General features: G+C 42.1%; 1 protein-coding gene across 1 annotated transcript in view; it reads right to left on the reverse strand.

The window, feature by feature from the left end:
* Positions 1 to 20,015, reverse strand: part of march9 (membrane-associated ring finger (C3HC4) 9) — a 28,064-nt gene extending 8,049 nt beyond the window's left edge. The window contains exons 1-2 of the mRNA XM_036142700.1: positions 19,652 to 20,015; positions 19,222 to 19,597 (exon numbers count right to left, since the gene is read on the reverse strand). Coding sequence (XP_035998593.1) covers positions 19,222 to 19,557 — 336 coding nt within the window. The 5' untranslated portion in view covers positions 19,558 to 19,597; positions 19,652 to 20,015. The remainder of the gene's footprint in view (positions 1 to 19,221; positions 19,598 to 19,651) is intronic.
* Positions 20,016 to 24,007: the final 3,992 nt, after the last annotated feature.

Here is a 24,007-nt window from a genome sequence, read left to right on the forward strand (position 1 = left end):
GCTCCGCCCCCTTTGTGCCCTCGATCCACTGAAGTGTATTACCCACAATTCATTGCTGCATGAGACGTTTTAAGCCACAAAGTGAAAATATTTACCCTAAAAAAAGACCTAAAAATCACATTATATAAATGACTAATACCCTATTACGGTTTCTTAAAACAAATACGGTATCTATTTTTACTTATGAAACAAAAATTTGATTTTATTCTTTCTGCTTTGTTGAATTTGTTTGATGTATTTGCACTTTTAAAATGTCTGAAAGCACTAAGTAATGTTTTGCACGTCTATTTGTTGCCTTTATTTTATCTGAAAGTGTCTGTCTGAACAACTAAGCAACCAGCTGTGCTTCCTGTCAGCCATGTAGATTTTTTTTTTTACCTCACAACGGCTGTTGATGAAGTTGTAAAGAAAATAAAATAATTAAATAGTTGTGAAAAATATCAGACGTTTTTATTTTTTGCTTATTTCCTGTAAGAACAAAAAGACAATGTCACAAGGGGCTATCATTGATGAAAAGCACACAACATATATATTTTATTTTATATTTATTTTGAGCATATATTTAACAACATTATTTTCCATTCCTTTCTAATGTATGGCTATACCCGCTCTGCTCTGCCCAATCCTCTCAAATTTGGGTCTGTGCACTTTATTCCCCTCAAAAACGATTGATTGTAGCAATTCTAATCATTTTTAGCAGTAAAGATGGTAAAAATAGTGACGGTCTGTCATTTTTGGTGTTGCAGTTATGACAGAGGCGCATGTTGATGACATAACCTGCAGTGTCCCAATCTTTCTGTTTTATATCTTATGTTCACTTCCACAGTCATTATAAATGTAGACGCCTTGTTGGGCGCAGGTTTGTACGTCGACGTCACCACCATATTGTATGTGGCAGAAAGTAGTGAACGTCTATATTCCCTGTGTTTATGTTTTAAGTATTCAGATAGAAAGATATAGATGGAGCTTACATATACTTGTAAAAAATATATAGAGATTAATTGATAGAGATTGGCAGCCAGATTGGCTTTTGATCGATGTGCATGTATAGATTTTGAACGATTCTAAATAAGTAGGTGTGTTTATATATAAGTATGTGTCCAGATTTTATATATATACACACACACACACATATATATATATATATATATATATATATATATATATATATATATATATATATATATATATATATATATATATATATATGAACATTGTGGTCTTCAATATATCATAAATAATGATAGAGAGAGAGAGAAAGAGAGAGGGAATATATATATATATATATATATATATATATATATATATATATATATATATATATATATATATATCGATATATATCGATATATATTCAATTGGTTAATTCTGAACATTGTGGTCTTCATTATATCATAAAACCGTGTGAAGCTTTTAGGATCTGGTATAGACCCAGGTTAGCAGCAGATTTTTGGAGGGAGGATTAAAGAGATAAAATTACTATTGTGAGAAAAACGTCATATTATGAGAATTAAGGGGGAACATTTCCAGAATAGTCACAGTTTGCAGAACTATTTTAGTCCTGGCGTAATAGGGCCAGGTTAGATTCTTATAATTATTTTTATTCTTTAGGAGAATAAAGTCAGGAGAATGAGGCCAATGGGATACGAAATCAAACTCATAATATTACAAAAATAAAAATATTACAAATATAAATTATATTCTGAGATTAAAGTCCCTCTGATACTGTTTAAGTGTCTGAGTCTAACAGCAGATTTGCCACATTCAACATGGCGGATGTTCTGACGCATCAGCAGCATAGGCAGAACCCGCCCATGTGCACCCTTCATAGGGTGTGTAGGGTTTAGTGTGAGTACTGGGACCGGGCCCAAGAAGCCTCCCAGATCCAAACCCCACTGACTTCCTGCGCTGAGCTCCATGAAAGCAGCAGAAGAAACAGAAGCCGACAAACAGACCAAGTCCACGCCCCAAGAAGACAAGAACGGGTCACCGACGGCCAGGATTCGGTCCAGAAGTTTATTTCCAGGATGCCGGAGAGAATTACGCACTTTGTGAACGAGGATACTGTTAGGATATCAACGAGGTCAAGTGGAACGAGCTGTTTATCCCAGAACTGCATGCCACACTTAGATGGCACTGACCCAAAAGATTGGCACATATCTATCAGATACCACCCCGGAGGTGACACAGTTTCCCTGCTGATGTCACAGTGTGGATGTGTACCGCCCTTGTATGGGTGTGTCCCGAGATCCCTTTATAATGTTTGTGTGATGAGTAATCGAGGCTTCCTTTAGATCAGGAGCCCATCAGCGCTGGTGTGACTGTAACTATTTCTCTGTCTTTACGTAGATAAAATATAACTAAAAGCATACTTGTCTGTTTTATGCGTCCTACATTCAAGGTAAAAAGTAAGTGGGGGTCGCCTGACTGGGTAAAACGAACTGGGTCCACCGAGGGGGCTTCACCATAGACGGGACACGGTGAAACATTAACAATACAAACTGCAAATATCATCTCCTCAAAGACGTTTCATGCATTTGCTAATGTGTTTTTAATTGTCCTTCAGTACACCGTGGAAAGGTAACAAACAAAAACAAAAGGAGGCGTGGGTTTATTTTTAAGGACAGTGTGTCGGATCAGAGTGTCTCCTGAACGCCACCGCGGCACCTGAAGCCTCTCGGTCCGTCCAACACACCCAGGATGACGGGACTGAGGCTGTCACCATCGCTCAGCCTCACCGTCCTCCATGTCCTCGGATCGCTTCGCCTTCACGCCACTTTTTCTTTCCCGGCTCCGCTCAATGAAAGCTTTTAAAGGCAGCGTTGTTGTGGGAGAAAAAACTCGTCATGAATCATAAGAGAGCGAATGAAAGGACACAGCTTGGTGTGGAGAGGATTTGGCAAAGGGGGCGACTTAACGCCCCGCACCAGCAGCAGCAGGGAACTGGGAGGCTTCAAGGGCAGGCAGGTGGAGGTGAGAGGAGAGAACCTGACACTGATTCATGAAAAACTCAATTTGAGCACATTTCAGAGCGAAGAGCAGCTCCCAGATGGCAGAAACACACGCAGACACTCCGACAGGTGGAGTAACACATTTAAGAACAGAAATGATTCGGCTCTCACAGCCAGACGTGAAAACCAGGCGCTGGTGTCCGCCGCTGTGGCCACGTCCTGCTTGTTTCTGTTTTATTATCTAAAATGTGTCAGACAAACAAATTATAACATCAGAAGATTGATATGATTGCTTCATTTCTTAAAGGGAAATGCCCCCCCCCCTCCTGTGAAAATACTAACACCGATTTTCACAGGTGTCCAAATACTCATTTGCAGCAAAAACACACAAATAAATTATTAAAAAAATCATACATTGTAATTTCCAGATTTACATTATTACTCCAGACTGAAAAAATCGGTGTTTAATATTTGGTACAGTGGCCTTTGTTTGCAGTTGCAGAGGTCAAACATTTCCTGTAGTTTTTCACCAGGTTTGCACAAACTGCAGTGGAGATGCACCAAAGATGAAAACTTCTGACTCCGCCATGATTTCTAAGTGTTTAAATACTTGTTTTCCTCACTGTATCTGAAATTTAACTGCCTCCTAAATCAGCTGTAACCACAACTGCAATAAATAATGTACAATAACTAATGTGCAATAATCTATTTAATACACTGGGCTACAACCCGTGCAATAACCCTGAAGTAGTGACTTCTGCTGCTATCACTACCTGAACATATGTCAGTACACATGTATGTATGTATGTACAAATGTATGCATGTATGTATATGCACATATATACGTGTTGGTACATATGTATGTAAGCGTATAGGTATATGTATATATATATATAAGTATGCATATATGTCTATATATATATATATTTCTTTTGTATTCTTTTGATCCATTGTATATATGAAGATTCACTGTATATAACTGAATGCACCTTTCCTACTCTGCACCTTCTTGTATGAGCCGATGTGGCAGGTGAATTTCTCCATTGTGAGATCAATAAAGACTATCTTATCTTATCTTATCTTATCTTATCTTATCTTAACTGTAACTAGGCAAAAAGCTGAGTTTGGTTCCATTAGCTGTAGCCAAGCCTGTTATTGCCACAGACGTAGAAACATTTAGGACAGGGGTGTCCAAACGTTGCGGCTCGGGGGCAGAAATTGTCAAGTGAGAAGCACTCAAGGGCCAAAAAATGTATAAAAAAATAATATAACCATTTTTTTTACCTGCTCTACAAAAAAATGATCATTTTAAATAAACAAATCAGGCTGCAGGCCTTGATGCTCAATTCAGATTTTTTTGTGAAATCTGATTTATTTATTTTTTTGCGTGGTTGTTCACATTTCTAAATATATGCGACTTGTATGTGATCTCCTGTGTGAACTGCATTCTTACAACCTAAGAGTCCCGCATGCGGCGTTGAGGACGCGATGACATCACACGTAGCAAGCGTGCTCAGTGTTTGTGGAAGTAAATGTGAATCATAATGCTGGCGCGCATTTTGCGATTTTTAATTTCTTTTTTAACCGGAGCTTTCTCTCCATTGACTGCTCTCCTCGTTGTTGTCGTTTTTCTTCCCGCTTCTGCATAGCAGGACGCAGAATAGTGACGTATAGGTCGGATTAATGCACCCTGGCCGTACAGACGCAGGTCACATTAGAAAAGATCAGATACGTAGAATTAGGACCACATATCCAAGTGGCCTGGGTCGCATTTGAAAAATCTGATTTTGTTGTTCAGACTGTCATAAAAAGATCAGATCCAGGTCACATATGGGCAAAAAAATCAGAATTGGGTTACTTCAAGGCAAGGCAAGGCAAGGCAAGGCAAAGCAAATTTATTTATATAACACAATTCAGTACAGAGACAATGCAAAGTGCTTTACATGATTAAAATATACACACTTTAGGCTGCAGTGTGAACGTAGCATAAGTCTACCTGTATTTAGCCAATTTTAATAAACACATTCCAATCAGAGTTCAGTGCATCAAAGTGGATAGATGTAGCCCTATTTAAGATTTAAAGAGGTTAGTAAAAGACAAATGTTTTCTGTGTTGTACCAGTAAAATTCTAACTTGTCTGTAATAATTATAAATAATTAAGTGTTGGTTGGCCAAATCTTTCTTGAAATGCAATGGAGGCGCACAAAATCAGCACAGGGGCCACAAATGGCCCCCGGGCCGCACTTTGGACACACCTGGTTTAGGAAGTTTGTTATTATTTCATTTTCCTCGTAGCATTTATGAGTTTTTATGCTGGTTATGTAATTCGAACTCTCCCCAGCACCGAGCTAATGCTGATATACATCTGACAATTTATACTGGAGGGCGAAATTAATACGTTTGACTGTTAGTTAAACAGTCAATACTCTTGTTAGCAGATAAAACCAGGAATGATCAAATTTATGCACTAAGTGTTTTAATTTAATTTAATTTAATTTACAAAAAAAAAAAAAGGTTGATTAAGAAGGTTACCGGCTGTTCATTTTCATTTTCTGTCTGTGCCAATTATATAAAAAGCCTGAATTTACAGATGGTGATTCGGCAGCATCTTATCTCACTGACTTGGCAGAGGAAAACTGTACCTGCGGCGACACAAATAACACTCTTTCTGATCGTCTGCACTCTTCTAGTTCTCCAATCTGGCTCATTTGACCTTCTGACTTATAATAAAACACGCAAATGTCCCAATGCACGAGGAAAAAAGAGAGTCTGGCAGATGAGCCACGGGCCTCTCGTAAACGTTAAAATAACTCGCCTGCTGACATTATAAAGATAACACAGAGAAGGTCATACTGTATATGAGGCAGTCGATAAAAAACATATGAATGCAAACATTTCTGAAATGTCAAGTTGTCATAGAGAGGTCTGTCAATGAGTTCGTAAGAGCTGCCGGTTTACATCATTACGCCGGACTGAATGCAAAACACATCATCGCAATAATCAAGAGCAAAATTCAAGTGTGAAATCTGATTACTGTGAAGAGCAAAGTCATTGCACCAAAACTATAATTCAAGTGCTAGAATTTATTTAGATGATCTCCACTCAGACTTATTGTTTTGCTGATGGTTATCAATGTGTGGTGGCACTTAAAAAGTGTCTAGCTAAGATAGATAGATAGATAGATAGATAGATAGATAGATAGATAGATAGATAGATATCTTTATTGTCATTTTGTATGCACAAAGTGCGTACAGAACAAAATTTCGTTTGCATACAGCTTGAAAAAAATCACTCTAGAAATCTCTCTAAAAATCACAGTAGATTGCACTATTTTTCAGGATAAAGATGCAGCAGCGATTTATGTAAACAATTGAAATGAAAAACAACGTAACAATGTAAACAATGCAGGGTAATTAGACAGTGTGCTATTCACGTGTGGTACAGAGTCCATTTGTGGCTTCATCAGTTCAACCCTTTCAAAACATATTCCATATGTAATGTGACTTTTATTCTGGGGGGTCGGCTTGTAAAATATTAAAAATGTGCAGTTACATGGTTGCATAAGTGTGCAAACCCTTAAACTAAAACCCAAAGCACTTGCTGATTGACTTCTTGTGTGGGCATGCCGGCCGCCTGCTTTTAGTGGATCTAATGAACCTGCAGCTGGTAGCACTGCTGCCTTCCAGCAAAGAGGTTGTGGGTTCAAACCCAGAACCTCTGCATGGGGTTTATCTGAATGTCTCTATTGAGTGAGGAGCCTTCAGCCAAAACAGTGGCTGCCATGATAAGGGCTGCCTGAACAGAGCAGTCAGTGGGAAAAAAAAGCCCGTATGCCTCCTCCTGCAGCTGATTTAGCAATGTGCCTAACGAGCACTTAGCAGGTTCACGGAATCCCACAATCCTTTGCGTGACGTATCAGCACAGCCCATGTTAACGAAAATGGCCGGAGAGAAGAGAGGCTTTGGAAAGGCTGTAGGCCCGGATTTGACCAGGATCATCTATGTGCGTTTCCGTCACGTGATAAGATGCTTTTATTTGTCATTATATATGTGCATAAAATTTCATAGATCAGCCTGTCTTTAGCGGAAGGGGAAACCGGAGCAAACCTACTCAGACACAGGAAGAAACTGCAAACTTCACGCAGAAAGGCCGCCTGCCGAACCCAGGATCTTGCTGTGAGGCAAGACTGCTAACCACTCTTGTTTAAGGCTGTCCGAAATGGCGTACCGCGAGCGAGCTATTTTTAGAAACGTAACGTCACGATGACGTCACATCACGTGGTACACAGTAGGGCAAGCTTGCATAGTCCGCCGCTGTGTCGCTGTAAGAGACGTGCGTTACCCTTGGTTTTACTCGGTAAACGACTGCTTTTTCCAAATCTAAAACCATGGTTTTTAAACATTGTTGCTATGGAACGTGCAACAGTGACTCGAGTTACGCTGATCGGCCGCATATGAAGGATGTTTTCTTCAAGACTGCCAAGGAGAAATGTGTGCGCTTAGTACACCGGTGCGGTCGGCCTACACAACAGTTCAACCCGGAAAAAGTTACCAAATTCAAGTACATATGTAGCAAGCATTTTGTCGGAGGAAAGGGCCCAACCGAAGAACATCCTGACCCAATTCCAGTGACATCAAGTAGTGAACAGGTAAGAGTATTTTGGTGGCCGACATGTTAATAAAGTAGCGCCTGCTACCATGATAGCATATAGGCTATCATGGTAGCAGGCGCTAACATGATAGCCTGCTACCAGGATAGCTTACTCAAAAACATTTCAAATAAGACAAACATTAAACATATACCGATCCCTGGACGGTGATTACAAACAAAATAAAACGGTCGATGACGCCATGACCGCCGCGCAGGAAAAAAAAAAACAAAGCTTACCGTTCGATCAACTCGACCGTTTTCCAGTCTTTTTAAGCCCTCTACACTCAAGCCATCGTTTGAGCTGAAGGTTGGTGTGTTCTTCGACAGTGCGACCAGTAATCCGTGCTCCTGGAACATCGTCTTGGGAAAGTTTAACGGCTGTAAAGTCGGTCATATCGCTGGTTCTGTTGCGCTTGTAATAGCTGGTTGCTACGGGCGTTCTCTACCTGTATGCCCTACCTAAGCGGCAAAAGGGGAGTTGCTCTTGAGTCGGTGACGTCACGTGCGCGGTACCGCATTGGCTCCTTTTGAAGCTCCTTTCCTCCCAACGATGGAGTAATTACTCCATGAAAGGTCAGGGATCAGGAGCGGTAATTAGCTGTATGCGGAGGGAGCCACTGACAAGCAGCATTCACTCCTCCTGAAAGAGCGTAGAGCCACAGTGGACAGTCGTCTGCATTGTTGATGGCTTTGCAGCAATCCCTCATACTGAGCATGCATGAAGCGACAGTGGAGAGGAAAACTCCCCTTTAACAGGGAGGAGAACCTCCAGCAGAACCAGAACCAGGCTCAGTGTGAACGCTCATCTATAGCATGTTAACAAAGAATAACACTGATAGTGTGAGGAATATCCTTATTCTAAAGAAGTATTTTATTTCTGTTAATAGGCTGCAATCTATGCACTTTTTTACGTTTTTACTTACATTCCTAAAATACTGACTGTCCCATCAAATAATATGTATTTGAATTTTATGAATTGGACTCACTTGTCTTGTAAAGTGTCTGAAGATGATATTAGAATTGTTGCTGCAGAAATAAACGTCATTAAATTTGGTTGAATTTAGTTCAGTTAGAGTTCAAAAATAAGCTCAGATTCAAAGTCCAACGTTGATCATCCTGCTCATGACCTCAGGACGTATAGAAGTGGATTTATACACCAAAGTTAATGAGCTGGAGCTGTTTTGGTGGCCATTAAAAAATGGAATTGTGTCTCCTTTAACCTCCGGTAAGTCAGACGGTCCTCCTTTTAAGGCTGTATTTGAACCATTTTTTTAATACAAAACATGCAACTTCAACCATTTTTAAACACTTGGCTCTAGTGCAGAATGTTTTTAATCCACACAGGGGGAAAGTTATACATGCATTATCAAAAACATACATACACTTCCCCCAATATTTGTTCATCTGTTGCAGATATGTTGCAGAGAAACTCAATTCAATTCAATTCAATTCAATTTTATTTATATAGCGCCAAATCATGAAACATGTCATCTCAAGGCACTTTACAAAGTCAAGTTCAATCATATTATACAGATTGAACTTGACAGATTGAACTCCACACCTTTCGAAGCCTCAAACCCGTTTCTGCCATGTTTTGGGCCGGATATTTGAACGCTCGTCTAGGCAAAAGTGTAAGACCTCATGCAACATGTCACAGACCTGCAACGTCCATGAATTTCACATGTCGGGTTGAAATTACAGAGCTTAATGCCCATCTATTCCAGCATCAGTTTTAAGGTGAGCTCGGGATCATTGTACAGTTGCATGACGCTGCTGTGTCAAAATTATACTAATTAGGCTCAAACTATCACTACTACTGGAAGGAAATTAGTTAAGTTGTTGAGGAACCCTGGGAGAACCAGGGCTTGTAAACTGGGAGATGTTGCTCTCATCTGTGAAGATTATCTATACCGTGGACTCAGAAGGCTCTGACCAGGAAAGCAGCGGCAGAAGATCTGCATCTGCCCCCTCAGACAAGCCCCATGCCTGATGGAGGAAGATTTTGAGGTCATAAAAATTTAGGTATGTGGCCACAATCACAAGAACGGTGTTTGGAGAAGCCAAAGTGTTGCTAAAAACTTAAGCACATTGTATCAATCGCCAAGCACGGCGGCGGTAGCGTCATGGTGAGGAGCATGATGCTACAGGAACCTGAACAATGGAGCGAGCGCAACAGAAACATAAATGGCTCCCCCAGTTTATAGAAACTGAGGAGCCAATTTATGTTTCTGCTCCCCAATGTTTTGACCCAGATAACACATTTACAAAGTCTGGCTTAGTTGTCATTAAAAAATATTTAACTAGCATCAGGGCTGGACCGTATAGAAAAAAAGCATATTGATAAAATAAAAATCTGATTGATCGATATCAATAATTATCAATAAATTCAAAACATATATTTTAAGGGCAGCCCTGTTGTTTAGCGACTTATTTTTACATACAGAACAGACATGGAATTCAAACTCAACACTTTATTCAACCAATTTTTTACCAAAACTACAGGTTTTTTAAAAAGAAAACAGAACGCGTGCTCTCTGAACTCTGTGAAGGGGGCGGAGCTTGGTTCCTGGGTCTGCGTTGTGATTGGCTGGGAGGATGTAATTACTGTAATATTAACATACATAGCTAGAATGCAAACGAAAGGAAAATTGTTATTCTATTTAACTTTTTATTGACCTTTTTTACACATCTATCGATTGATATATATCGTTATTGAATTATCGTCCAGCCTTAACCACAATGTAAATAAATGGACAATAGGACTGTATGTAAATAGAAAGTTGGTTGCTGTGTCTCATAGTGTTCTCTTCAGTCAGGACGCTTGGAGTCATGCAGAGAGAAGATAAAATGTACAAAGGGTAATTTTTTAGGTTATAACACAGCTGGATCTCTATCTCAAGTTCCATAAATCTGGTAAAATACATAAATAAAGAGGCACTACTTCCAAAGTCTAAATCCAGAGCAGGCCGGCGTGAACTTCCTGGTTGGTCCAACCTTATTTAAAACTGATGGACTATGATTAGGACCTGGGTCCGTGTCCAGAAACCGAGCAGTTAAATTAGTTCCTATGAATCATACTTCAAAAATGTGTGATTCTTGTTTTTTTTAAAAGATCATTGAATTTGTTTGGTCTTTCCATCCTGAGAAAATTCGGTTCAGATACACCATTAAAAGCCCAAAACGAAGATTACATGCATGCTAACGATGACTCCCTGTGAACATCTGACCGGCAATGTGAACTGAGTCGTTTTAAACTTACTACGTTAAAAAGAACGCAGAATCTGAGCTATCGCAGAGGTGCTGTGTTTTTGGTGAACGATACTTTTTCAATCATGGTGTTTTCAGGCACTGAAAGGCCAGACAACTTGTAAAAATCAGAAAACAACACGTTAAAGGTCATATCTCACCAGCCAAGGCGACAAACAATATTAAATATTAAACAAACAATATAAAAAAATAAACTGAGCAAAGAGGGACTACGTGCTTTACAATGATTATAGCATCACTATTTTAGAAGGCAAGGATGATGTTTTTTATGAAACAAACAATCTATCTTTCTGGTAGAATCATTGTTCTTAAAAGAGCTGGATCCGAAACAGAAGATCCAGATTTCTGGTGACTATTTTCAGCTGTGAAGAGACACACATTTGGTGTTCTGTTGAGTGTTTGGGACAGCAGGATGGTGGATGTGGCGCTCATTCAAAATAAGCTGGGAGCTCATTGTGACGAGGGAACACATCACCCACTACAACGGTGGGACATGTTAACCCCTCACACACTTTTTCACCAATTATGAATCACTAGAATCTGGAAGTACAGATGCTCAGCTTTCAAGTGGAACAATGCTTTTAAGGTCATATTATTAGATTTATTCAATTCCTGAGAAGTAACCTTGTGAATGCTGTGGAATGTGGATTTCTATCCATCTTATTCATGGTGCCGCCGATGGAGGATTGGTGTGTTGGCCACTGAGCTATATAATACACTAGAGTGCTGATTTGCCGCCATCTTGCTACTCCCTACTCTCACAGAATCCCATAGGATTTGGTTGCAACAACAAGCAGTTTTCTGGCTGAGTGAAAACGTTTCACAGGTAATTCTACAGTCAGTGGATGTACTAACACTATCAACTACTAGGAAATTAGGTGCTGAAATATTTTACATGTTATTCCTATTAAATATATATATATATATATATATATATATATATATATATATATATATATATATATAACTAGCTTCACTCTCATACATCTGGGACCTCTCCATAGGAATTGCCTTTATTGAAGGCTGGGCCTTATCAAAAATTCTTGCATATGATTGGATAAACCACTTGTTTGTAATCTTTATCGACGTGCTATTTCAACCACTCACACCGAAGCTAACCCGTGACGCTGTGAGAGCGACGCAGGAAAAAACAAAACTTTTTTTTTTTTTTTATGTGTTTGCGGCTCTAGTGGCACGCGTTTTATTGACAGTGAGCTGACAGGAAGAGGGGGGAAGACAGGCGGCAAAGCGCCGCAGGTTGGAGTCGACCCCGGGCCGACCGCGTCGAGGACTAAAGGCTTCCTAATGTGGTTAGCGCTAACCGCTCCGCCGCGGGCGCGGCCCGGAAAACAAAACTTGCCAAATGCGGTCGGGAGAAGGGCGAAAACATGGTTTCCACCAACAAAAGCCTTCAGAGGCGTTCTCTGATGTTCTTTTAATGAAACAATATTAGGTAGATTGGACAACACAGAAGAAATAGCAGCATCAATGCTAACGCTTGCTTCCTCGATGCGAGCCGCCATTGCTATCAAAACAGTCTCACGTCACGGTCGCTTCTCCACTACGTCACATCTATGAAACTCCAGCCCTGCGTCCTGATTGGCCAGAAAATAAAATTGCTTCTTTTTGTAGGGGGGGTGGGGTAATAACTTTTATAAATGCTTCATTCTTCAAAGGGGCAGGGGGCAACACAAAAGGTTTGAGAACCACTGGGTTAATTCGTCGCTCTAAAAGAACTGCCCTCAGGTATGAGTGGGGGTGTAGAAAAACCATAAATGGATGGATGGACGTCAATAGTTTTCTCACCAGGGATTTCATTGAGGTGATTGTCTGTTAATAAGTTTCATTTTCTCACAGAATAAATTAAAGGTGGGGGTATTTTTTGTTTCCGCAGTGTGCGATTGCTCTGACACGCAACAGTGGAGCAGAGAGGACATTCCTACTCCAGTCTGTTCTCTCTGCGCGCTGCGTGTGATATTTGCTGACCTAGAAGGGAAAATGAAATACCACAGCTAAGAAAAAAAAAAAACAGAAAAACTCAAGCTCAAAATAGTATAAAACACAAATTCTGACCCTTACACATCCATAAAAAAACGATGTAGCCCGGGCTTGTCCCTTGAGGCCACTTCACGGAGCACAAGGGTGTTAATTTGGTGTGTCACTTCATGACTAAGAGAGTGGTCTGCAACCTTTAGACGAGACATTTTAGTGTGGAAGTGGCCCCCATGAGCTCCAGACCGACCGCACACCAGACTGGAAACGCGCTGCCGGCAGAAAAGGGCACCTTACACTCCTCTCCACCTCACTCCAGTTGTCTTTGCTCCCTTTAAGCCGTTCTGAAAAGCCTCTGTTATCGTAGTTTAGGCCCGGCGTCGCCACCAGCGACCGTCCGGGGCCACGCGCCGACGCCTCTGACAGACAATTAATAAGGCCTCGTGCCGAAAGGCGTCCCGCGGAGCCAGGCGATTACGTCTGCAGGCAATTGTCCCGCTGACAGCGACATGATCCCCAGCCCCTGTTGTGACCCGCCTGAATAATGAAATGAGAAGGAAATGGCAAACGTGAGCTCCCTCTTCCTCCGCGCCCGGGGAGGTAAGCAGCGAGGAAAGCGGCGGCGTGCTGCGGTGGCAGAAACAAAGGCTAAATGAGAGCGAGGAGCTGACGTTGTAGTAGTAGTGCAGCTCTGGGTTCTCCCTCCGTGCTTTGTTTGCTCGCTCTTTGTCTGGGAAGCTATGAGCGGCAGCTCAGAGCCACGTTGCTTCGATGAGTCACCTTGCTGAAAAGCCCCAAGCCTGAAAAACATGAACCTTTTCATTAAGGGGATGTGTGTGAGTGGGCAGGGACAGCAATCTGGGCTCCATTCCTGTCTGCAACGTCGCACGACTCGCATCGCAGATTCAAAGCGCGGCCTGAAGTGATTTCCTCTCCGAGTCCCGCGGCCCTACAATTTACTGTTTCACAATCCAAACTCTAGGGCAGATGCCGTATATTAGCACATGGGCTGTAATGACACTCTGTGCCTATCTTTGAGAAGTGACTAAATGGTAATATCCATCTGTGCTCCGGCAGGATTTACAGTGTTTCTAATTATCTGGGTCCTCAGTGCTACCTGCCGATCCAGGCGGCACAGGTTTCCGCACATCTGGTGCGACCAACGTTTGGCCGCAGTTCAAAGACGCGCTCCGGTTATTGTTTTTTTTTTTTTTTTACCCTTCACACTCGTACACAACGCAGAGCGAAAATAAGAGCTAAAAGGAGGAGAGAAATGCATCCAGAGCCGAAACATCCCAGTGTCCCTGTGTTTATCCTAAAACCTTCGACAAAAATGTATGAAATAGTTTCACTGCTAATATTTAAAACATTGATAAAAGAACATTGCATACTGATCATCCAATTTAAATACATTTTGAGACAGTTTTATTATAAGCTGGACCTATACTCTGATTTATACCTATGTTTAGAATATATTTGCTTGGTTTCTTTTATTTAAATGTCTTTCCTTCTGTAATTTCCTGTAATAAAGATACTTGCTGCTAGCATTTTGTTATTTATGATGCTGTTTTTGCCCTTTTCCCTTCTCTACCTTTGTTTTGTCATTAAATCCGGTCTTTTGAAGCTGAACTGAAGAGTGTTGTACACCTTTATAGCTAATTATCCATCTTATTATTGGAATAGGGATAAACGTAACATTTACAGTAACAGGTGGGGGTGGGGCAGGGTGGCATTATGGAAGACATAATTGAAAAACGTCAAACCGTAAGAACAGCTTGAATATTTATGCAGTTTTGAAGCAGTACCTTTGCAAGACCACGGTGTAACGTTTTATATATATATATATATATATATATATATATATATATATATATATATATATATATATATATATATATTTGTGTCCTGGAGGACTCTGGGTCCCTGAGCGAGTCCCTTAGCCCCAGAATGCTGCACAGTGGCAACCGACTGCTCCCTAAGGGATGGGGTTAAATGCAGAGGACACATTTCTTTGCAATGATAATAAAGATGATTACTATATTATTATTATAAACCCAGCAGATTGCATTGAGTCAATGACTTGCAGCATTCACTCCTGGATGAACGTGGAGCCACAGCGGACAGTTGCTGACTTCATGTCCCAAACAGCAATCTCTCACATCGAGCATGCATGCAGCGACAGCAACCTTTGAGCCCGTCCTAAATTCAGGATCTGTATGAATGAATGAAGAAAATTCTAGAAAGGATTTAATGTTAGCCGGACCTTGTTAGACTGGTCAGATATAAAGACTGTTTATAACTGTATTTACACATGATAAGGCTGAAACCTTGAAGTTGATGGGCTACTTTCTACCAATCTGCTTAATTTTCCAGGTGTAACAGAGAATTGTGGGTAAGACCCGAGAACTGAACCTGTGCAGGACTCTCCGGCCCGGGAAATACAAAAGTTTACTCAACACACGCAACTCAATTTGGCGCGTGCATATTTGTATGTTGTTTATTTTATTTTTCCTCAAGTTTCAAAAACAACAATGATTAAATGGTATAGATAATTGTAATAATCTGAATATTATTTCAGCGGTTTGTAGAAGAATCTACGGGTGTAGAAAGCAGCTGGATGGGAATAATTATCACTTTCTGTTTTAAATATAACCAATGAGATCATGTAATACATCTTTGTTGCAAACCTGTATATAAAAAAGAAGATTCAGTGAAACTATCCATTGTAAAACATATTTCTGTTGTTTCAACAATAAAATGACTATTCACAGTTGTTTACGTACATTACTTCATCGTAGGTTCACAATGGCTCCTTGGAAATTTCTTTGCTATCATTTAAATTACATTAATATTAACTAGTTAAAGCAATCAAGCTAATGTTCTTCACTTAAGATGAATATTTTCTTTTTGGGCTCCTCACTCCAGCTCTGATTTTCTTTTCTGTATTTTAATAATAATGAGATTTATCTAATGTAGCTCTTAAAGGGGCCTAGTCACATATTTTGACCATAAAAAGAGAAGACAAAAGAACATATTTATCTTTAAAATAAAACAATATTCGTCAAGCGTTCATCCTGAGAGCTTTACTTATAGCTTTTTGGAGAGCTTTGCACCGGGGCGCGATCAGCAGACATAAACACTGATAAGCCATCTGCCTCAGAACTATCAAAAAGCAAGATGGCCGCCCTGCAACGCGGCGCAGTAACGCGACAGCTCAGCGTGTCCTGATCCACAGGGTTAGGAGTCCTGAACCTCATTCTATTCTCTCTGCCGGATGTTGCTGACTCGCGTTACTCCATCGCAGACACACACATATATTCAGACGCCTCGCTGAGCGCTGAATAGCACATCGACGTGGCCGCCATGTTGGAAATGGAGCAATTTGGAGAAGACGCCTAATCCGCGCGCTGCGTAGATCTGATTCCAACAGATTCTCAGTACAAACCACCTTTCACAGGTAAGAATGAACTTATGATTGTATTCATTCATTATGAAATTATTTTTTAAACTCATATCTATGACTGTGGGCTCTATCGCTTCCCCTTGTTTACTTATTGCATGCATGCGCATTAATCAAAGCCATGTGGTCTATTTAAATGTGGTAAATGTGTGGAAAAGCATTTTGTTTAATAACAAAAAACAGCAAAAACAAAGTTTAATTTAATGAGAAAACATTTGTATGCAACCAGAGGGAGCTACTGGCGCAGAAATTAATAAAGTCATAGTACGTGACAAGGCCCTCTTTAATACACTGCAAAAACGGACCTAAAAATAACTAAAGTGTCCTTAAAGTTAGTGTATTTATCCTTGATTTAAGCAGGTACATAAGATTATCTGCCAATGGAATGAGTATTTTGACCCCTAAAATAGGATTATTAAACATCCTGCACTTGAAATAAGATGATTGAGCTGAATTGTTCCTATTTTAAGTGCAAAAATCTTATTCCATTGGCAAATCAACTTATTTACCTGCTCAAATCAAGGACAAATACACTAATTTTAAGAACATTTTACTTATTTCTAGTTCCATTTTTGCAGTGTATTACGATTGATCCAAAAACTGGAGGAACCGTTTTGTAAAAGAACTTCCAGATTTATTAATTTAGTTATAAAACTGATTACTATAATTTCTTGGCCACCTAGCACAGCATAATTATTCAGCTAGCTGGAAAGTTAGCAACCGAAAATGAAACAATATCACCTAAAATGATTGTTTGTATTTCAGATATTTCACCTGGAGCTAAAATAAAATGAGTCAACATAAATAACAATGATCATAATCAGCATGATTTTCCTTTTATATAAATAATCAGGGTGTGCATTTGGGTTAGGTGACTGAAATTCCGACTCGTTCTTGTTTAAAAAAGGAGCTCAAGCTCAGGCTGATTGGACAGAGAGCATCTGTGAAAATTAAATTATTATTATTATTATTATTTAGATGTGTACTTTGACACATGAATATGCTTTAGACCCCTTTACTGTAGCTCTGCATTTATGGCGGTGGTCCTGCTGGGAGGCGGACCTCCACTCCGGTCCACATTCTTTATCCATCAGCTCTTTCCCACTTCCCTGCTCCTGCTGCAGAAAAGCAGAATAATCCTGACCTCTGCATGACTTGTGGCAAACTGGACAGCATTTCTTTTTGGCTTTCTCCTCTCCTCTCCTCCATACATGCCTGATAATTTATGTGCATAAATGGTCTCATGGACGCCTGAGCTGTGGATCCCCGGGCCTCTGGGGAGCTTCTCTGATTAATCAGGTCAACGTCCACATCTCGGTAGGTTCTCAGCGGTAACGTGTGTTTTGCATGTCCAGATGATGGATTGACCAGAGCTCCATGAGACGCCCTGACCCTTCCGCTCCGTTCCCTGGTCTTCACGATGCTCCATACCCAGAATCCTCTCTAACAAAACCGCAAAGGCCTTCGCAGACGTGTCAGGAAGTGGATTCCACCTCCTAATTAGGTGACTTAATTGGTCGCATTGGATTTTTTGTTTTGTTTTGTTTATTAGAGGCAGGGGCGGTTCTAGACAGGGGCCAACAGGGGCCCATGCCCCTGTAGAAATGGCCCTGGCCCCTGATGTTGATGTTAAATAAACTTCTCATAATTATTTGCAATGGCAAAGAAACCATAACTGATTGGTCACTTTGACCAATATTATTTTCTACCTATACAGCTTTACTCTAAAAAGAATTTAAAACTTAAGATGTTTCACGTTTAGCTTTAGCCGTATTGAGCAGGGGGCAAAGTTTTCAACTGCTAGATCAGGGCTCTGAAACCTGCAGTTCCAGTGCCACAAGTGGCTCACTTAATATTATTACACAGTTAAATATTGCCATTTTATTGTTTTTAATTTTTTTTTGTTCTGTGCCCCTGTGAAAAAAACACTGGCCCCCACTTTGGGCCCCCCTGATAAATTTGGTCTAGAACCGCCACTGATTAGAGGATATCATATTAAAGCGGGACTGAACAATAAAGTTTTCCTGCTCTAATTGAGAAGAGTACATAAAACGTTCCTCCCACGGTCACGGTCACGCGAACACAGAACCCATCACAAGACGCGTTTAGATGGATTTGTTCTCAGAAGCAACAGCATAAAGACGCGGGTGGCCATCAGGTGATCCCTGTGACACACAGCCGAAGCAACACTTGGGAGGACGGCTGTGACTCACGTATATCCAGTCCCTCTCTCGCCCTGTTTGTTATCCCGCTGCAGACCTAATTGGCTAACTTTCTTTGTTGCCATGCTGGCCAGATTTCAGATTGTGTGGGAAACATGCTGCCTCTCTCTCTCTCTCTCTCTCTCTCTCTCTCTCTCCGTCGCTGACTAGATTACTTATGAAAACAGTGTTATTGAGATAACCGGATCATGTTATTAGAGGAGGACAGGGAGGGGGTGGGAGGATGGAGAGAGGGAAGAAGGGAAGATAGAAAAAAAAGAAAAAAAGAAAAAGAAAAGCACAATAGTTGCCTGTGAACTGAAGCTGTGCGGCACAGACTGTACAAGCGCTCCGGAGGCGAAATGTTGATCTGTGATTTGCGCGAGCCGTAAAAAAATAATCAGATTGCTTGTCAGAAAACAAAAGGCCAAATCCTGGGTTTTTTTTTTTTTTTGTCGAGTAGGTATTTAAGGAGAAGGTGGGCGTCAGAAGGAGGAATGTAGGACAGGATGATTGTGGGAGCTGAATCCTAGCAGGAGCACCGAGGAAGGATGTGGAAAAAAAAGTAGGGTAAATGTAGGTTAGGGAGAATAAAATCATGCTGCATTGAAAGTGAATGTGTGGAAACAAACCCTCAGCAGGACTCCCCCCTCCCCCCCTCCCTCCCTCCCTAAAGACCACCGCCGTGGCGCGTCTCTACCTGCTCGGGGCCCTGGAAGCAGATCCGGCACTGGGGGGTCCGCAGGCTGCTGGCCGTGCTGGTGAGGGACACGGCGTCCAGGCCCACTGCCAGCTTGGGCTCCTTGTCCTCGAACGCCAGGCTCCGGGGCCTCGGGTCGCTGCCGTAGTACTCCTCCTCGTCGTCCCGGGAACGGCAGTCGACGAAGGGCGGCCAGCCGCAGCCGCCCATCCCCAGACCGCGCATGGCGGCGGCGGAGCGTCGATCGGTGTCTGAGCCGGACTGACGTGAATCGGATCGCATAAACACCAGGACCTTCAGTTCATTAAAAAACATGCGGATCCGATACTTGAACATTATTATTATTATTATTATTATTATTATTATTATTATTATTATTATTATTATTATTATTATTATTATTATTATTATTATTATTATTATTATTATTGATCCCTTGTCGTCACATGGAGAGCAGCTGCAGGCTTTGGCCCCACTGATGGCATGTGTGTGTCTAAGCCAATGCGGATGAAAGATTTTCACTTGGCCGACTCTCTCTTCCAATATTCATCCCTCAAACTACTCAGCAGTCGCTGTCTATGCGTGCGTCTCCCACCGCACCCCAGTAAACATCACAACCCGGTGTCCATTTTCTGCACAGCTCCTCTTCTTTCTTTCTTTATCTCGCTCCTTCTCTCCTGCAGAAACGCCGCCGGGCTTTGCAGCAGCTGATTTTTATGTGAATATATATGTTAAAAAAAAGAGAGAGCCTACATGTTTCGCTACCCGAAGCAGAAGACGGAGCGGGAGCGGACCGGTGGAAGAGAGAGCAGCTCGGAGCCAGGAGACGGAGGCTGGGGTGTAAAAAACAACGACATGCCATCCGCACAGTCACATCTGGGACTCTGGTCGAGAAACATAATCCAGAAAAAAACAAAAAGCAGGAGGAAAATATATATAAAAAAAGATGAAATAGAAGTTTTGCCTCTGATGTGATTATATTGTCTTTATTTCTCCCCTTTATTGTCTCCGTGTCAGATCATGGTTTCTATCTCCTATTTTCTTTTTTCTTTTTTTATCCTCTCTATTCCATCTTCCTGCTGTTGCGCCCCTGGTCCATCCGTGGAGAATCGGAGCGGTTCCCCTCGACGGTCCACGCCGAGATGAAAAACAAGTCCCTCGGCGTCCGCGTCTTCAGGAGCCCCATGTTTTCCGCTTCAGCTGGACGAGAGAGAGGGGGGAGAGAGGGAGGGAGAGAGGGAGGGAGGCGCAGGGAGACAAAAGGCAGCTCGCTGCCGCGGAGAGGAGAGCAGATATCACGCAGCGCGGTTGCTGGATCAGATGTGCGCCGCTGATGAGGCTGCTGGCGCTGGATGTCTTCCTCGAAATGGTCGGCTTGGAGGTCGGAGCCGCTACTTCCGGGGCAGTGAGGGGGGAGGCACCTCCCGGTCACCCTGTGAACAGCGCGCCATCATCCGTCCTCCGGTGCGCGAAGCCGCGTCGCTGCGCTTCCAGCTGGGCGGAGGAGAGGAAGCTCCGCTGGAGGCTCCGCTGTTGACCGGCCGCCGCTGTCCAGGGTGCTGAATCCCCCCAAACCCTCCCCCCCCCCCCCTTCCACTAAGCCCCTCCCTCCGATGACGTGGACGCCACACGACATGGGAGCCCGCAAATTACAAATCGCACCCTGACCCCCGCTACCCCTACCGCCTGCACCCCTCCCCAACCCCCCACCTCCTCACCCCCCACGCTGCTCTGATTTGAGCTCAAATGCCGCTGGGTGAAAAATGATCGCATTAAATGAAAACTTTAGAGTTTAAATTACCCACCCAGACAATGTTTTTACCTGCTTGTCACCCCAGGATCGCAGGGGAGGGGGTGTTGAGGTGGTGGTGGTGGTGGGGGGCTGTCCCCCTGGACGGGTGCAGTCCATCACCGGACTAACGACCCTTCACACCGACCCTCAGACCCAGGGGCCACTTAGAAGGGCCAGCTGACCTAAACTGTGGGAAGCAGCTGGAGTACCTGGAGGCTCAGCAGGCGGACGCTGCGGTTCCATTCCAGGCGTTTCTTGTTGCAAGGCATCAGTGCCACGCGGTGCCCCGTCACGCTGCTTCATTTGATACGGAGAACGAAAACTACCCTGACTAACCTGCACCTTAGTGAAAATTACTGCAAGTTCTGGCTAGCATGCGATAATTGGCTCTGGGTCTTTTATATCCCTATGGGGGATGTATGACCTACTCTTCTACGCACAATTGCCACATTTAAAGTTTTTTTTTCACGATTGAAAATCCCTCTTTCAGGTCATGAACCAGCAGTCCAGACTTTGACTAGGCCCGTGGTCTGTCTTTTTTATGTGCTTCACATCACTGTCCTGCATCACTTATAATAAAACTTTCTGGGTCCTGAAGCAGCCAAACAGCCCGAAGCCGTCACAGTACCCCTCCGTGTTTGACTTTAACCAGGACGCTTTGTATTTTTCAGCTGCTGAAACCTTCCAGAATGTTCTGCTCTTATTGTTTGTCCGTCCATAAAGGTCTTGGGAATGATATATATATTTTTTTATCTGTTCTTTTTGCTCAGCAGTGGCTTTGGGCTTTGGGATGCCGCTGGATGCCTGTTGAATCATGAAAACTGATTTTTACTAAGGCACTTGGTGCCAAGCAGTGCTTTAGATATTGATTTTGGTTCTTTAACAACCTCCTGGACGAGTCCCTGATCTGCTTTTGGAGTAATTTTGATAGGCCAGTCACTCCTGGGAAGGTTCCCCACTGTTCCAGGTTCTCTCAACTTATGGACTGTGGCTTTGACTTTGCTAAACTACAGTTCTCCAGCTTCAGAAATACCTTTGCACCCTTTGAAGACGTGTCCACGTTATTTCTCATCTGTTTCTGAGCATCTTTTGAAACTTCTGGTTTTGGAGAACTCAGAACATTTGTTCCTGTCTGAGATGCATCAGAATTTACAATGAGGCACTAAAAACAATAATATCACTTAGGGCTGGACGATATAGAAAAAAAAGCATATCGATACAATATAAGTCATATTGATCGATATCGATAATTATCAACAAATTTAAAACATATATTTTAAGTGCAGCCCTGGTCGTTTTATTTGTGGCTTAGTTACCTATTTTAAGATACAGACAAACAAACACTGACTCAACCCTGTTATACAATTCAATGTTATTTATATAGCTCCAGTTTATCAACACATCATGTCATCTTAAGCCTCTTTCCAAAGTCAGACTCCATCAGATCCTCCAGGTTGGTGAGAAAGTTTCCTCTCTAAGGAAACCCAGCAGGTTGCATCAAGTCTCTCCAAGCAGCATTCACTCCTCCTGAAAGAGCGTAGAGCCACAGTGGACAGTCGTCTGCATTGTTGATGGCTTTGCAGCAATCCCTCATACTGAGCATGCATGAAGCGACAGTGGAGAGGAAAACTCCCCTTTAACAGGGAGGAGAACCTCCAGCAGAACCAGAACCAGGCTCAGTGTGAACGCTCATCTGCCTCCACCCACTGGGGCTTAGAGAAGACAGAGCAGAGACACAGAAAGCTCAGAAGCTCACATTGACCTAGGAGTACTTTCTATGGTAGAGAAGACAGAGCAGAGACACAGAAAGCACAGAAGCTCACATTGACCCAGGAGTACTTTCTATGTTAGATGGTAATAGAGGATGATCTGCCTCCCCTGATGATGTCACAGCTAACAGAACGCCAGACCAGGTGTACCTTCTATGAAGAAAAAAATGGCTGAGAACAAAAAGTTAAAAGTTGGAATACCAAACAAGACAAATTGGAGAACAGTAGGAGAACTCAGCAGAGAGAGAGAAATTGACCCTGATGTTCCCCTGCAGCCTGAGTTGGTTATTCAACCAACTTTTTAGCAAAACTGAAAGTATTTAAAAAATTAAAAAGAATGTGTGCTGTCTGAACTCTTTAAAGGGGGAACAGCTTGGCGACTGAGTGTTCCTGGGTCTACGTTGTGATTGGTTGGGAGGTTGTAATGTAATTGCCATCCTCTCCATGTTCAGATGGTGGACTGAACAGAGCTCTTAGACATGTTCAAAGCCTGGGATATTTATTTCTAATTTACCCCTGCTGTAAACGTCTCCACTGCCTGCTCCCTGACACGTCTGCTGTGCTTCCTGGTCCTCCCGATGTCATTTGGACTCTAATGTTGTCTGACTAAGTCCACAGAACATCTGCATTTATAATGGCATATAAGTGGAAAATGTCTGGTACATGCATAGAACTTTATCAAGTCCTGAGGGGCTTCTACTTTGTGACATAAAATCAATCAGACAAAACATAAACGAGTTCCAGGATTATAAATACTGTGGTACACCTTCTAATTTGCATTGTCTTCCTTTTATGTCAGCCATTGTAACAACAATAACAGCAGTTTGTGATAATAAAAAAAATAACCAACAAGTAACAACGTTAAAAAGCGTAGATTGTTTAACAAATCCAACATTTCGGTCACACAGAATATGGAGAAATAACAGTAAAAGTGCCCTCAGCAGCGTTTTGGTGTGTCAGCCCATGCAGGGCAGCAATGAACAGATCCTAAAACTCCAGGGTCAAAAGGTCACTCTAATTAGCATTTTAAGTGCTGCAGCTGCTTGTTTTCCATTTGCTCTGTATTCCCCACCATGGCAACACCTCCTACAAAATCCCCTGCCTCATTGATCCTGATTGATTACTCACATTCTGCTTGTTTCAGGCGTTTCATTTATGTTGAGGAAAAGCCTCGTTGTTGCAGGTCTCAGCCAACGTTGTTGGTACGCTCAGCGCTGCGCTCGGT

This window comes from Fundulus heteroclitus, chromosome 1 (genome assembly GCF_011125445.2).
Source record: "Fundulus heteroclitus isolate FHET01 chromosome 1, MU-UCD_Fhet_4.1, whole genome shotgun sequence".
Classification (NCBI taxonomy): domain Eukaryota; kingdom Metazoa; phylum Chordata; class Actinopteri; order Cyprinodontiformes; family Fundulidae; genus Fundulus; species Fundulus heteroclitus.